Raw genomic sequence first — 15,272 nt, 5'->3', positions numbered from 1 at the left:
AGCTAATTGGTAGTGGCATTGAGAGTCTGACTCCCAACAATCCAGTATTAAGTAGATTCTAAGGAAATCCAGTCAATTGGAAAACCCCTTTAAAAGGGAGTATTAGGCACGGAAACTTCATATGGTTATTTTTTTTGTACTATTTCATACTGTGAAAAAGCAAAAAAGTTGCTAGAAAGTAAAGGTCCCTTTAGGCTAATCAGCTGGTGACACTTAAAGGGAATCTCAGCAGGTTGTTTCTATGTAATCTGACAGCAGCATGGTCTAGGGGCAGAGACCCTGATTGCATCGATGTATCAGTTACTTATATACATGCTGTCATTTTAATACAATCACTGTTTTATCTGCTTCAGATCTAACAGTGCTCAGAATGCTGAGCTGTGTACAACCCCGCCCACACCACTGATTGGCAGCTTTCTATGTACACTGTACATTGACAGAAAACAGCCAATCAGTGAAGGGGGCGGGGTTATACAGAGCAGTTGACTAGGAGGCACAAGACACCTAGTCCTCTAGTGATAATCTGCTGAAAAAGGGAGAACTACACAGATTTTATTGACACAACCACACACAGTCCAGTAAGTGACACATCACTGGAGTCAGTCTCAGCCCCTACATCATGCTGCTCTCAGGTTACATAGCAAAACCTGATAACAGATTCCCAATAATGACCTCCGACTGTCAACTTGGATACCAGTCAGCACAGGCTGACCCAGTTCTGTGCGCTTTTGAAGTGATCAGCAGTAGATCATTCAGTGCACATAGGCTACAGTTTTTCTCGGCAGCACAGGTCCTGTTTACACTGAGCGATGCGCTGCTGAAAACTGATATCTTCCGTGCAATATAACAAGATCGCTTCCCTCTTCACCCAATGATTGAGTGTATGCCAGTTCATCGGGTGATCGGCAGCTGGTTTAGACAGCACAATTATTGGGAAGTGAGCATTTCTAGGATTCCAGTGTAAATGGACCTTGGGCCATGTTCACACGTCCAGTATTTGGTCAGTATTTTACATCAGTATTTGTAAGCCAAAACCAGGAGTGGAACAATCAGAAGGAAAGTATAATAGAAACACGTCACCACTTCTGTATTTATCACCCACTCCTGGTTTTGTCTCCCACTCCTGAGAAAAAATACTGACCAAATACTGATAGTGGGCCTTATATAGACTACGGGATACCTGCTCGTATACATATAAAAAACATTGTTCTCTATTAGCAAAATGGCCATATATACTGTCAGACTATTAATAAGCAGTTATAGGACATATTCGTAGAACTTGTTTGGAAACACTCGTTTTTACTAGAGGGTGTTTGATTACTTTCTCAAACAGAGACTGACCTAGCTGAAACCATGCCACAGTGTGGACTTGGTCTCGGGGTCTCAGGTTACACTAACAATCGCCATTTTGTTTTTCTATTCTATTATAGGAAAAAAAACATTAATTCTGGAAAAAAACTAACACCCATCCTATGATGGGGTCCATTTGTTTTCCATTCGATGGGCAGTTATTTTTAATTAAAAAAAGGGCAACATGCGGCACTAGTGGCAAAACTTGTACCGAACCCTCGTATGGGCCACGCTTTAGCTACTAGAGTATTTTAACAACACCTACAAACATGACACATAGTCAACATTGCATCAAAGATAATTTTCAATTCCTCGATAAAATGTTAACAACTAAAAAAGGAGAGAAATGCCCAAATTATCAGCCACGAAGTGATCAGCTTGTACTAAACCATAACCAGAATAAACATAATGGAGCACATAGTCAAAAACAAATCAGAGGGCATGAAAACAATTAAAGAGGGCAAGCATAAGCCTGTGTATATTAGTATTCAGAACAGATCTGTGTCTCCTAATGTGAGAGATAGTAGTAAGGTAAAGTACCTGTCAATCACACAGTGTCCACAGGGATCCAACGCGCTTTTCGCCGAAAGGCTTTCAAGAGGATGTCCTCAACCAGATCCTCGTGAAAGCCTTTCGGTGAAACACGTGGCGGATCCCTGCGGACACTGTGGGATTGACAGGTACTTTACCTTACTACTATCTCTCACATTAGGAGACACAGATCTGTTCTGAATACTAATATACACAGGCTTATGCTTGTCCTCTTTAATTGTTTTCATGCCCTCTGATTTGTTTTTGACTATGTGCTCCATTATGTTTATTATAAGCACTCGGACACTCAGCACTTTTATAATATATTAATGTTATATATTTGAGGTTGCTTTTCTAAATACCCAGTTGGGAGTATATTTATTGCACTAAGCACTTTATATGATATTATCCTTTCCGACTTGAGCATTATTGTACTTTGTACGATATGGGCAGTGTTGGATCTATGAGTTCTGTGATACACTGTGTATGTTGTGATCTGTTCTTTTTATTCTGGTTATGGTTTAGTACAAGCTGAACCCTTGGTGTCTGATAATTTGGGCATTTCTCTCCTTTTTTAGTTGATATCATTTTATTGAGGAACTGAAAATGATCTGTGATGCTATGTTGACTATGTGTCATGTTTGTAGGTGTTGTTAGCTTGGTGGACACAGAGTTATAAACTATTTCTTTAATTTTTTTGTGCTGACCTAGTAGTGTATTTTGTGCAATGGTAACATACTTTACATTTTAGGTATTTTTTTAAATGCACAATATAAACAATCACTTGTTGCAAGAACTGATCCCCCACACCTATTCCCTCTGGCTTCTGTACCACTTTGCACAGGGATGTATATAGACTTGCAGAAGACAAGCTCCACCGCTCCTCACTGGGACCCGGGTCCTCCATTCTAGCGCTGGACCACCACTCATCTAATATTAACATTTATTAGATATCCAAAGAGCGAGTGGTTATCAATATATAAACCTATTTCTATGTTATTGGTGAAGAAAATTTGTGTAGTAGTAAGACTTCCTTCATGTGATTGTATTTCCTGATTTTTGTATTTGGAAGTTTTTAAACATGTAATTAATGTTAGAGAGAATCCATGAACAGATTTTACACTACAAATTGCATACATTATTACACAGATCTTTTACAACTGATGATACTGGTGTATTTACTTTGAAAATCCATGTCCCTCCCAGCCTGACTGACAGCTGCGGCTTGTACTAAGCAATGTGAGATCTCTGCAGCAGCAGGGAGGAGGGACACTGAGACGCTGTTAATCAGGCTAAAGGAGCTGAGAATGTGTTAAACTTTCATAAAACTCTATACTTCTATTCTGACATGGATTATCAAAGTCAGTACAGCACCCTGATTAGATCTATTTAGTAATGTGAGAAGTTTGTATTGTGAAATCTGACCACGGATCGAAAGCCTTGTTCAGATGGTACCACGGCAATACGGTACCAGAACTTACCTTGATGCATGGACCGACTATGGGTCCCCTGACCTGAACTTGACAGCGTCCTGTATTTACATGGGCTGTCAGGTTTGGCTCAGGAGATAGTGTGGCATGGATATCTTACTGAGGTTTAGGTCGTTGGTCTTACTTTTTATTTTATACAGAGGCATGTAAAATTACTGCCTGGTACCAGTGTGTGAAACGTGAAAATATCCAATTTGTTACTTGTATCCATATATTATCGTGTACTTGTGCCCAGGGATAAAAAAGACTAAACACGCTGACACATGGAACTTAAGAATTCAATAAATAGATTGAACACTGATGCAAATATGGACGAAGCTATCTGGATTCTGTGTCCATATTTGTCACTTTTAGGGCACAGTCAGTCGGCCATATAAATCAGACCAGCCTTGGAACGCAGTGCACGGACTGACTGGCGGCTCTCCCTACCTGAGCGTGACAGCTGCATAGAAATACACGAATCTATCATGCTCTGATCGGGAGAGCCGCCGGCCAGTCCATGCACTGCGTTCTGATCATGGTCCAATTCATACGGCCGTCTGACTGCTCCCTTAGGGCTCGTTCACATGGCTACATTTTCCGTCCCAGTGCTGTCTGCTAAAAAAAAAAAAAGGACGTCAATCAGATCCACGTTATTCAGTGCGGCAGTGCAGAAGAGCAATTTATTTTTTCACTGACCGAATCTGCATGTGAAAACATGCCAGCATGCACTAGTTTCTTCTGTAAATTGGATGAGACCCCCATCCAAGTTTGTGGGTGCATTAAAAATAAAAATTGGATGCCATACAGAGCCACAGTACAGCATCCGATTTTTATGGATACATTGCAATTCTGTAACATAGGAAACTGTAAATAGTCCTGTAAATGATTAATGTCTGCTAATGATTGCACACGCATAAGTGACCATAAAAAAAACGGAGTTTTCTGGATGAAACTGAACGTTTTTTATATGCTCATGTGAACCTACCCTTAGCTTTATTTCAGTGCACTGTGCGGATGAGGGCTACATTTTTTATTTTATATGTTTTATAAAGTAAGACTAGCTTTCACTGCTTGGTAAACTAGCACAGAAGGCAGGATGGTGATGACCGTAAGGTCTGTGTCCTCGCGGTGGTTCTCGTGCGTCCTCGCGGTGGTTCTCGCGCGTCCTCGCGGTGGTTCCCTCGCGTCCTTTGTAGGACGAGGCCATGGTGTTTTTTGACAATGACTTGTTTCTACATATTCCTGACTGCATGGATTACTGGTGAGACCTGTCTCTGGTAATATTTATTCTTCTCAATGATAGAACGTATTTTATTCTCTCTACCCAGGCTATGAAATCTGCGGCTTGGAAAAAATCCCCGAGAACGGGCCTGCGCTAATTGTGTACTATCATGGAGCGCTCCCTGTGGACTATTATTATTTTGTAGCGAAGGTCATTCTCCTGAAAGGAAGGACTTGTCACTCGGTGGGGGACCACTTTCTTTTTAAAGTACCAGGTAAGTAGTCACGCTGTGGTATTTATAAGCGATCTGCTGCATGAGTGACTATTATATCTATGGCCAGTCATGGAAAACTATAATTTATTCCCGATAAGAAACATCTGACCGGCTCATTCTGTCTCTGTTTCACTAAAATTACTCTAAAAGCCAGTAATGTGCGTTTTACATGGTGATTCATTACTGCTTTCACGGAGGTCAGCGATAACCTAATAATACAGCTTTCTCATGGTGTTTTCTTCTTCACTCATCTTTCTGTTTAATTGCGTTCTTGTATTGTCAAGCACCCCAAATAATTAGGCCTCGTTATAATATGTCCATCCTGGAAGTCGGAGGGGCAGGATATAGTCTCTGGAGACTTTGTCCCTGTATACATCTCATGTCTAGGGGTATGTGTCCTGTATCTAGGCGGATCTCATGGCGCGGATCACTAATATAAACTGGGAATGGGGCACATTAAGTTTATCTTTTATATTATTTTTCCTCCCACCCCCACTTTTTTTCATTCTGGGATGTGGGAGGAAAACCTTGAGTATATACAAGGGTGTTATCTTTTGGGAACCCTGCACTACAAGACGGCCGTGCTAACCACTGAGCCACCATACTGCCCTATGGTACTTGGAAGAATTGCCCAGTGGTTAGTAATGCCTCTTCTTCCCATCTTCGGACATCACGCTACAACACCTACGCCTCTTATTAATGTGCTAACAAGGAGTCCCTCCTCTTTCTGTTACACACCACCATAGACCTGAAAATATGAAGTTTAGACATTTTGTTCAAACTCTTGACTTCTGCAACTAAACCTTGTTAAAGCCTCACTCCAGTGATTGCTTTATTTCTGTATTTACTTATTTTTGCCAATTTTGTTGAGGGCCTTGAAGTCCACTCATGTCCACCGTCTTCTCCCGGTATCAGTGGCGCTCCAGCTGCCGATACACACAGTGGTCGCTGTATGGAGCGGAGGTCACTTTATGCATTTTCTCAATTCAAGTCCAGAAGACTCAGAATGAGTCTCACAGACTTACATTAAGGGCAGGGACACACGGCCATATAACTCGTGTGATGATCGCATCGCACTGCACGGGCTGGCCAGCACCTCTCCTGACCTGAGCGTGACAGCTTGATGGATTTCTATGCAGCTGTCAAGGTCCGGTCAGGACAGGTGCCAGCCAGTACAAGGTTTACCATGCAATCCTTGGATGAGAAATACGGCAGTGTGCCCCTGCCCTAAGAGCGTTACCGCTGCTCCACATCATGATTTGGCAGATTACAGATATGGTTATGTGGATTTGGAGCGCCACTGAAAACCGGAGAAGACAGCCACCGGTGAGTATGTTACTGCCTTCATAACGCTAACTCACATGACACCTAACAAAGCGGCAAATAAGGCCCCACTCCAGTGGTATTACTTTTTTTTTTAAGAGCTTGTCCATTACTTTTAACATTGCATTGATGACCTACAATAGGTCATCATTTTCTGGTTGGTGGGGGTGCGACACCCAGCACCCCCGCCGATCAGCTGTTCTCGTTGCCAGCGCTGGATGGAAGTGCTCAGTTACGGAGCTACTCCGTCTACTGTATAGTGGCTGCGGCAGGGTACTGCACGTCCGCCTTCTATTGATTTAAATAGGGGGTGGATGTGCAGTACCTGGCTGCGGCCACTATACAATAGACGACTCAGATCTGTAACTGAGCCCTTCTGTCCAACACCGACAACAGCTGATCGGCGGGGGTGCCAGGTGTCGCACCGCCACCAAACACAATGATGGCCTCTCATTAGGATAGTCAACAATGTTAAAGTAATGGACAACCTCTTTAAGTACTGTTGATAAGTGGGGGTCTGGGTTCTGAGAAATTGTGTCTTAAAGAGCACTGATCACCCATCTCCTGCTGCCCTGTTTATCTAATATAACAGCGGACAGCCTCAGACTTGTAATTTATATTTAGGAAAAAAAACTAAAGAGAACACCCCTTAGTACCCCCGTAACATCCTGGGGGACCCCACAGCAGCCCAGGGCTGCCGTGTACTTTAGTAATCCGTAACGGCTTAGTAACGTACGTGGTAGCACTGGGTCAGTGCAAAGGGCGAGATTTAACTCTCTTACTGCCACAGCGGCTGCGGAGAGTTGTGGGATCCCACAATTCGCAAGCTCTGGTCACAGAATAGTCGTGCTATAAGGGCTGATCTAGTAGTAGTTGTCAGAGCAATATTTCCTGTCTAGCAAAGAAAAAGCTGAACACATTTCCTGCAAATTAGGAATCATTATAGGGAAATCCAGGAAATACTATAATGAAAGTGATAAATCTGCCCCTTTGTCTTTCAGCCAGAGCTTCTGTCAATCTTCTAATGTTTTTACATTTCTATTACAGGATTCAAACCATTGCTGGAAGTGTTCAGTGTAATCCATGGACCAAAGGAAGAGTGTGTGAAGGCTCTGAAGGACGGCCATCTCTTGGCAATCTCTCCAGGAGGGGTGCGGGAAGCATTGTTTAGTGATGAATCCTATATCCTCATGTGGGGAAATCGCACAGGTTTTGCACAAGTAGCAATCGATGCTCAGGTGGTAAGTTCACCTAATAACTGCACTATCAAACAATCAAAATTATACGATAGCAGCACCAAACTTTACAAAGCGATGGGGTACAATTTTCCACTACATAAAAGGTTTGTCCAGTCTTAAGCTACAAGTCTGCAGTCGCTCTATGTGACTGCCGACTTGTGAATTTTAACATCACGCGCAGTGCTCGCTGTCAGGTTTCTCCGGTACCAGTGGCGGGCATGTGACCCCAAGTATGAGATCACATGCCAACTAGATGGATGCAGCCTCGCTCAATGCTAGTGTATTGAGCAAGGCCAGATACAGTCTAGTCGGAATGTGGCCGGAAGTATATAAATCGCATATATGTGGTCACATGCCTACCCGGCACCAGCACTGGAAAATTCTCGCAGCGCGCAATGCACATGATGTGAGGATTCACAAATCTGCAGTCACATAGAGTAACTGCAGACTTGTAGCTTAAGACTGGACAACCCCATTAAAAAGGACCTGCCACCACTTCTCACATGTACGTTCTAGTACATACTTGCATCACCTATAAAATAACAATTCTGGAGCATGTTTTCTTAGAACTCGGCAATTTGCTGTTCCTCTTTTACTCCTCATTGAGTGCCCCCTTGGTAAAAGACCATAAACATTTGCATTAAATAAAAAAAAAAAACACAGCAAAAAAGGGCAGCAGTATTTACCTGCCCAGATCTTCAAAACCAAATGCACTACCAGGATGCAGCAAACCCACATAAAGATGGCGGCTATACAGGTGCAAAATACTGATGAGACAACCACTCGCAACCTACCATTTCATGGAGGGGGTGACTGCTTAGTATTTGAATTGCATACAAAAAGACTTGTATAGGGTGCTATTCACACTATGGTAGTGCACAGTATCCGGCTTACAGCCTATTAGTTACCCCACTACTATTAGACTAGGCGGGCTGCCCGATACCATCCAAGTGCACCCCATGGGAACAGACACCCCAGTTTACAATGCCAGCACTGATGTGCCTGGCTGCACCCTGGAATAAAAAAGTGCAAAAATACATATATATAATATATGAGGTATTAGTTGATATTTTGGCCAAAATACGTAAGCTCGTAACCCATGACAAGGGTCTTAATAGTATGGGCTTTATAAGCTGTAAGCCGGATACTGTGCACTACCATAGTGTGAACAGCACCCTATACAAATCTTGTTGTATGCAATTCAAATACTAAGCAGTCACCCCCTCCATGAAATGGTAAGTTGTGAGTGGTTGTCTCATCAGTATTTTGCACCAGTGTAGCCGCCATCTTTATGTGGGTCTGCTGCATCCTGGTAGTGCGTTTTGGTTTTGAAGATCTGAACAGGTGAACACTGCTGCCCTTTTTTGCGGTGTTTTTTTTTCTTGAATTTTTGGGGGAATTTTAATTCTTCTTAGTGTGGCTTTGCTGTTTGTGACTAAGTAAAAAGGCCCATATCTCTGGAACCATATAGCTGATTTTTAAAAAAATTTTAAGGTCATCAGTGTCTGATCGGCCAGGGTCCAACACTCTGCACCCCCGCCGATCAGCTGTTATCGGTGTCGGTAGCGGGTGGCTGGAAGTACTTGCATAGCTATCCATCTACGTGTGGCTGCCGCAGGGTCCTGCACACCTGCCTCCTATTGATTTTTGAATGGGAGGCGGAAGTGCCGTTCCAAACCCCGGCCACTACAAGCCCCGGCTGCTGCCGCCAATATTGGTAGCGGCTGATCGGTGGGGGTGCCGGTTGTCGGACCCCGGCCAATCAGACATTGATGCCCTATTCTATGGTCATCAATGTAAAAGTAGTGGACAATCTCTTTAACTTGTAATTATTATATGGAAGCTGAGGTGAATTTGTGAATAAGTAAAGTATAATACTGGCATGCAACTGAGCAGTATACCCCAAAATCAATGTTGCTGATGGGCTCTTGGCACCCCAGTCTGACACTGACTAAACTTCAGAAAAGACTTCTAACTTTTTTTTTCTGTAGCAGCACGAACATCAGCAGCAATGCATTGACTTTTTGTTCATGAAGCAGCTGTATGCTTCTGTAGCAGTCTGTGTTTGGCCAAAGGTTATTGTGAATGTAGGCGGAGGAGGTGAGCTGTGACATCAGCTATTGTGGATGGTGAATCTTTTGTTATCTACTGTATTTAGAAGCATTACCTTTCATTGTAAGGCTATGTGCCCGCGTAGCAGATTTGATGCAGAGCGTTTTTGCCTCTCTCTGGCAGAAAAAAAACGCACGCAGATTTACATGCGTTTTTTCTGCCAGAGAGAAGCGTTTTTTCAGCGTTTTTACATGCGTTTTCGTATGCGTTTTTTCAAGCAGTTTTCCAAGCGATTTTGAGCATCACTTGGAAAAGTGCTTGACAACTTGGTCACACAATATAAATCTATGCAACCGGCATGGATTTATAATGTGTGAACAACTGATGCTTTAAATGCAGCATCTATAGTAAAAAAAAAAAAAAAAAAAGAGAATTAAAACGTTAAAAATAAAAAAAAAACTGTATATTCACCTCTCCGGTCTCCTCCCGTCGGCGATCCTGCGATCCTCTCTCTTCAGCGTCCCGCAGTGTACTGTCAGGACCTGCGGTGACGTCATTTAGTCAGCTGATGGTCACGCGACCATCACCTGACCGCCGACGGTCGCGTGACCATCAGTTGACTAAATGATGTCACCGCAGGTCCTGACAGTACACCACAGGACGCCAAGGAAAGAGGACGTGGCCGGGAGCAGACTGGAGAAGACCGGAGAGCAGATCGGGGGCCGCCGGAGAGGTGACTATACAGGTTTTGTTTATTTTTAACTTTTTTATTTCTTTTGTTCACCGCGTGGTAGCCGGGATGAAGAGGAGTTGTAGTCTCCTCTTCATCCCGGGTACCACACGCACCGCGATTATGCTGCAAATTTGCGGCCATTGAATTTAATTGAAACGCAGCAAATCCACATATACCTGCGGGTTTGCTGCGTTTCAATGTTCCTCAATGGCCGCGAATTTGCAGCGTAATCGCGGTAGAAATGGTCATGCTGCATTTTGCAACGCAATGCGAATTTGGCGCGCAAATTAGCGCATCATGTGCACAGCACATCCAAATTCACATTGCTTTGCATGGCAGACTGTTTTACCAGCGTTTTCGGGGTGTTTTCGCAGCCCCAAAAACGCTACAAAAACGCTACGTGGGCACATGGCATAATTCTGTCTGTAACGATAATGAGACAACTAAAAAGTCTTCTGTAAAGAATAGAAAGTGTGAGTCCAGTTATAGGTCTGAAAATTGCAAGATTTTGTTTTTAATATAAATAGTGACTTGGAAAATGAGTAAATGAAAGAAATATATACAGTGCATTGTGAAAGTATTTGGCCCCCTTGAACTTTTCTACCTTTTGCCACATTTCTGGCTTCAAACATAAAGATATAAAATTCTATTTTTTTTGGGAAGAATCAACAACAAGTGGGACACAACCGTGAAGTGGAATGAAATTTATTGGATATTTTAAACTTTTTTAACAAATTAAAAACTGAAAAGTGGTGCGTGCAATATTATTCGGCCCCTTTACTTTCAGTGCAGCAAACTTACTCCAGAAGTTCAGTGAGGATCTCTGAATGATCCAATGTTGTCCTAAATGACTGGTAATGATAAATAGAATCCACCTGTGTGAATCAAGTCTCTGTATAAATGCACCTGCTCTGTGATAGTCTCAGGGTTCGGTTTCATGTGCAGAGAGCATCATGAAGACCAAGGAACACACCAGGCAGGTCCGAGATACTGTTGTGGGGAAGTTTAAAGCCGGATTTGGATACAAAAAGATTTCCCAAGTTTTAAACATCTCAAGGAGCACTGTGCAAGCGATCATATTGAAATGGAAGGAGTATCAGACCACTGCAAATCTACCAAGACCCGGCCGTCCCTCTAAACTTTCATCTTGAACAAAGAGAAGACTGATCAGAGATGCAGCCAAAGGGCCCATGATCACTCTGGATGAACTGCAGAGATCTACAGCTGAGGTGGGAGAGTCTGTCCATAGGACAACAATCAGTCGTACACTGCACAAATCTGGCCTTTATGGAAGAGTGGCAAGAAGAAAGCCATTTCTCAAAGATATCCATAAAAATTCTCGTTTGAAGTTTGCCACAAGCCACCTGGGAGACACACCAAACATGTGGAATAAGGTGCTCTGGTCAGATGAAACCAAAATCTAACTTTTTGGCCACAATGCAAAGCGATATGTTTGGCGTAAAAGCAACACAGTTCATCACCCTCAAAACACCATCCCCAGTGTCAAACATGGTGGTGGCAGCATCATGGTTTGGGCCTGCTTTTTTTCAGCAGGGACAGGGAAGATGGTTAAAATTGATGGGAAGATGGACGGAGCCAAATACAGGACCATTTTTGAAGAAAACCTGTTGGAGTCTGCAAAAGACCTGAGACTGGGACGGAGATTTATCTTCCAACAAGACAATGATCCCAAACATAAAGCAAAATCTACAATGGAATGGTTCAAAAATAAACGTATCCAGGTGTTAGAATGGCCAAGTCAAAGTCCAGACCTGAATCCAATAGAGAATCTGTGGAAAGAGCTGAAAACTGCTGTTCACAAACGCCCTCCATCCAACCTCACTGAGCTCGAGCTGTTTTGCATGGAAGAATGGGCAAGAATTTCAGCCTCGATGTGCAAAACTGATAGAGACATACCCCAAGAGACTTGCAGCTGTAATCGCAGCAATAGGTGGCGCTACAAAGTATTAACTCAAGGGGGCCGAATAATATTGCACACCCCACTTTTCAGTTTTTAATTTGTTAAAAAAGTTTAAAATATCCAATAAATTTCGTTCCACTTCACCATTGTGTCCCACTTGTTGTTGATTCTTCCCAAAAAAATTTTAATTTTATATTTCTATGTTTGAAGCCGGAAATGTGGCAAAAGGTAGAAAAGTTCAAGGGGGCCAAATCCTTTCACAATGCACTATATATAATGGAGGTGCTGTGGACTCGCCATTGTGTGACATGGTTGTGCTTTCTTTTCCTAGTGCATCATCCCAATGTTCACACAGAACGTCCGGGAAGGATTCCGCTCTCTCGGCTGCTTGCGTAAGATATGTCTCTTGCTTTTGTGTAACCTTAGATTATTACCTTCATGCAGGTCAGCGTATGGTCACATAAATTGTTAGATGTTAATTGATGTTAAATCTGTAACTCATGAATTTGACTTGTTGTACAAAGTCACTCCTCTTGTCCTAAAAATTAGAGCTTATTGCAATATCCGAGCTCCTGTATGTAGTAAGTCTTGTATCTTTGCCAGCTACAGGCAGTCAGAATATTTTTCTAGTACTTGACTAAGTGTGTTATATAGTTGCAGAATGTGCTATGCAATGAGCGGGCTTTATATGTAATTCTATCTTGTTCACAGTTTACTCTTACTACTTGTAATTTTAATTTATACAGTATATAGCTTTTGACAATATCCACAATTGTTCTAAGGCTGTAAGTTTAAAGGGTTTTCCAAGGGAAGAGCATTGGTTTGTTATCCTTAGGTAGGCCAGCCACGTTTGGTCAGTAGGGGGCGATCCCTAGCCAGCACCGATCACCAGAATGCCGCAGACACAGCAGCGCCTCTACCTATGTACATGTGACTGGTCCTATTTCTCATTCATCTGTTATGAAATGTGTTCATCTCTCTTTCTCAGGGATCTTTAGGTGGTTGTATGAGACGTATAAGATACCATTCGTTCCTGTGTATGGGGGATTCCCAGTGAAATTTCGCACGTATCTTGGTGACCCTATCCAGTACGATCCAAATATTACAGCAAATGAATTGGCAGAGAAGGTGAGATTAGTCTGAATGGTAGGAAACATTGGGCCAGATTCATTATTGTATTTGCACCTGTTTTTATTGTTTTTCTCTTGTTTTTTCCCCTCTTTGCTTGTACCTAATTCATCTCTCCATTTTCGCTTTTTTTTTTTTTTTAAAGGGGTTGTCCAGTTCAAACTGCAGCCACTCTGTGTATCACTCTGTATGACTGCAGACTTATGAACCACCCCCAGGCCACGCACTGTGTGCTGCGGGGAGTCACCGGTTTGTGAGCCGGGACCGGAGGATATATGTGAGTTATACATACCCCTGGGCAGTGCGCGACCATCTGGCGTGACCTCGCTGCATACACTTGTGTAGAGCGAGGCTGCACCCTGACTAGTGACATGACTGTCCAGTTGGCATGGTCAACCAGATGGTGTGGCCTCTCTCCATACAAGTGTATGCAACGAGGCCATGCCCACTCAACGGGCTATGGCCGGGACTATGTATAACTCATACATACCCTCTGATCCCGGCTCAGAAACCGGTGAATCCCCAAAGTGTGTGTGCTGGGGGGATTCATAAGTCTGCAGTCACACAGAGAGACACACAGTGACTGCAGACTTATCGGTTTGGACCGGACAACCCCTTTTAAATTTATTTTATATGTTCACAAAATATGTCGCCAATATACTCCGGAGAAAACTAATAAACCAGATATGTGCCAGGCCAAAGTTAATGAAAATTACTTAAAGGTAGTAAACTTTATTGGGTACTAGTCATAAAAACAATGAATATAGATAATCTCAGCAATAAAGACAGACTGAAATTGGTGGGTGAGCAGCTGTGGGAACCCCAGTAGTAAAGTTATAGATCACTTGTTTTATGTTGTATTTCACCTGAATGCCAATACAGATGTACATAGATAAGTATTCAATAGTATAGATACATGTAGAATTGTCTATTTTATTTATTTATTTTACTCACTTATATAGCGCCATTAATTCCACAGCGCTTCACAGACAATATCATCACTATCTCCATTGGGGCTTGCAATCTAAAAAGTCTATACAACAATGCTAATAAATGTCTACGCCACAGGTCAGAAGTCACAGGTAATAAATATAAATAATAAAATAATAGATGGCAGAAAAGATCACCAATCAAACCCCCGCCACGCGTTTCACAAATGCCTTAATCCACCCCAATGGGAGCCACTACCTGCTCTCTATTGCAGCACACTGTCTCCGTCTTCCCTTTTTATATAAACTTCTCTATCACTAATCTCTATCATTCTCCTCCATACCAGAGGTGCCCCATGTCTGTGGGTGCTCAGTGCTGCAGCCATGCGGTCAGTAGGGGGGATGCCCAGCTCGGGGGGTCCTCTATTCCTGCCCTTCACATCATGCCGCTCACAGTGATCGGCTGAGTGTCTGCCTTGCCCCCTGATTCCTGCTCTCATGCTGCCATGTTCTCATGCTATTAATTTTTTAACATTTTTAATGTATAATTAAGGCATTTTAAAAGGAAAAACACAGAAATAAATGATTAGATTCTCCATGTAATTGCCCTATTAATCAAGAGATATTATTGTGTGTTTGGACAAGAATTTTTTTTGAATGAATCGTTAATAATCTTCAGTATCTGAAGTTCTTCAGCTAATATTCCTTCATATTACCATTGATTATAAAATATTAGACTCGCTCCTAGATGGGGGTCGGCAGCAGGGAGAAAAGTATATGCCATGACAGATGTCACTCAGCACCCATCAACTACCATATTTATGGCAAACGCACATCATCAGACAGAAGTGCAGAGCAAATATCTGAGATAAATCACATGTTTATTAATACATAGGAAATGCATGCATGGGGTTACTATTGGCAAGGAGTTTATATGTTCACCCTGGGGTTGTGAGCCCCAATGGGAATAGTGATGATATCTGTAAAGCGCTGTGGTACATGATGGTGCTGTGTAAGCAGACATAATATATAATCAAGACAACACGAAAATACAGACAAATTGGGAAAACACCTGGCTAAAAATGTACATCCAGTAATT

The 15,272-nt window shown here is 42.6% G+C and overlaps 1 protein-coding gene across 1 annotated transcript in view; it reads left to right on the top strand.

The window, feature by feature from the left end:
* Positions 1 to 15,272, top strand: part of TMEM68 (transmembrane protein 68) — a 32,648-nt gene that overhangs the window by 12,669 nt on the left and 4,707 nt on the right. The window contains exons 4-7 of the mRNA XM_073679312.1: positions 4,682 to 4,849; positions 7,220 to 7,413; positions 12,448 to 12,508; positions 13,105 to 13,244. Coding sequence (XP_073535413.1) covers positions 4,682 to 4,849; positions 7,220 to 7,413; positions 12,448 to 12,508; positions 13,105 to 13,244 — 563 coding nt within the window. The remainder of the gene's footprint in view (positions 1 to 4,681; positions 4,850 to 7,219; positions 7,414 to 12,447; positions 12,509 to 13,104; positions 13,245 to 15,272) is intronic.

The sequence above is a fragment of the Phyllobates terribilis genome, unplaced genomic scaffold (assembly GCF_046119375.1).
Source record: "Phyllobates terribilis strain yellow unplaced genomic scaffold, ASM4611937v1 Scaffold_4__5_contigs__length_816908805, whole genome shotgun sequence".
Taxonomy (NCBI): domain Eukaryota; kingdom Metazoa; phylum Chordata; class Amphibia; order Anura; family Dendrobatidae; genus Phyllobates; species Phyllobates terribilis.
This window is presented reverse-complemented; position numbering and strand designations above follow the sequence as displayed.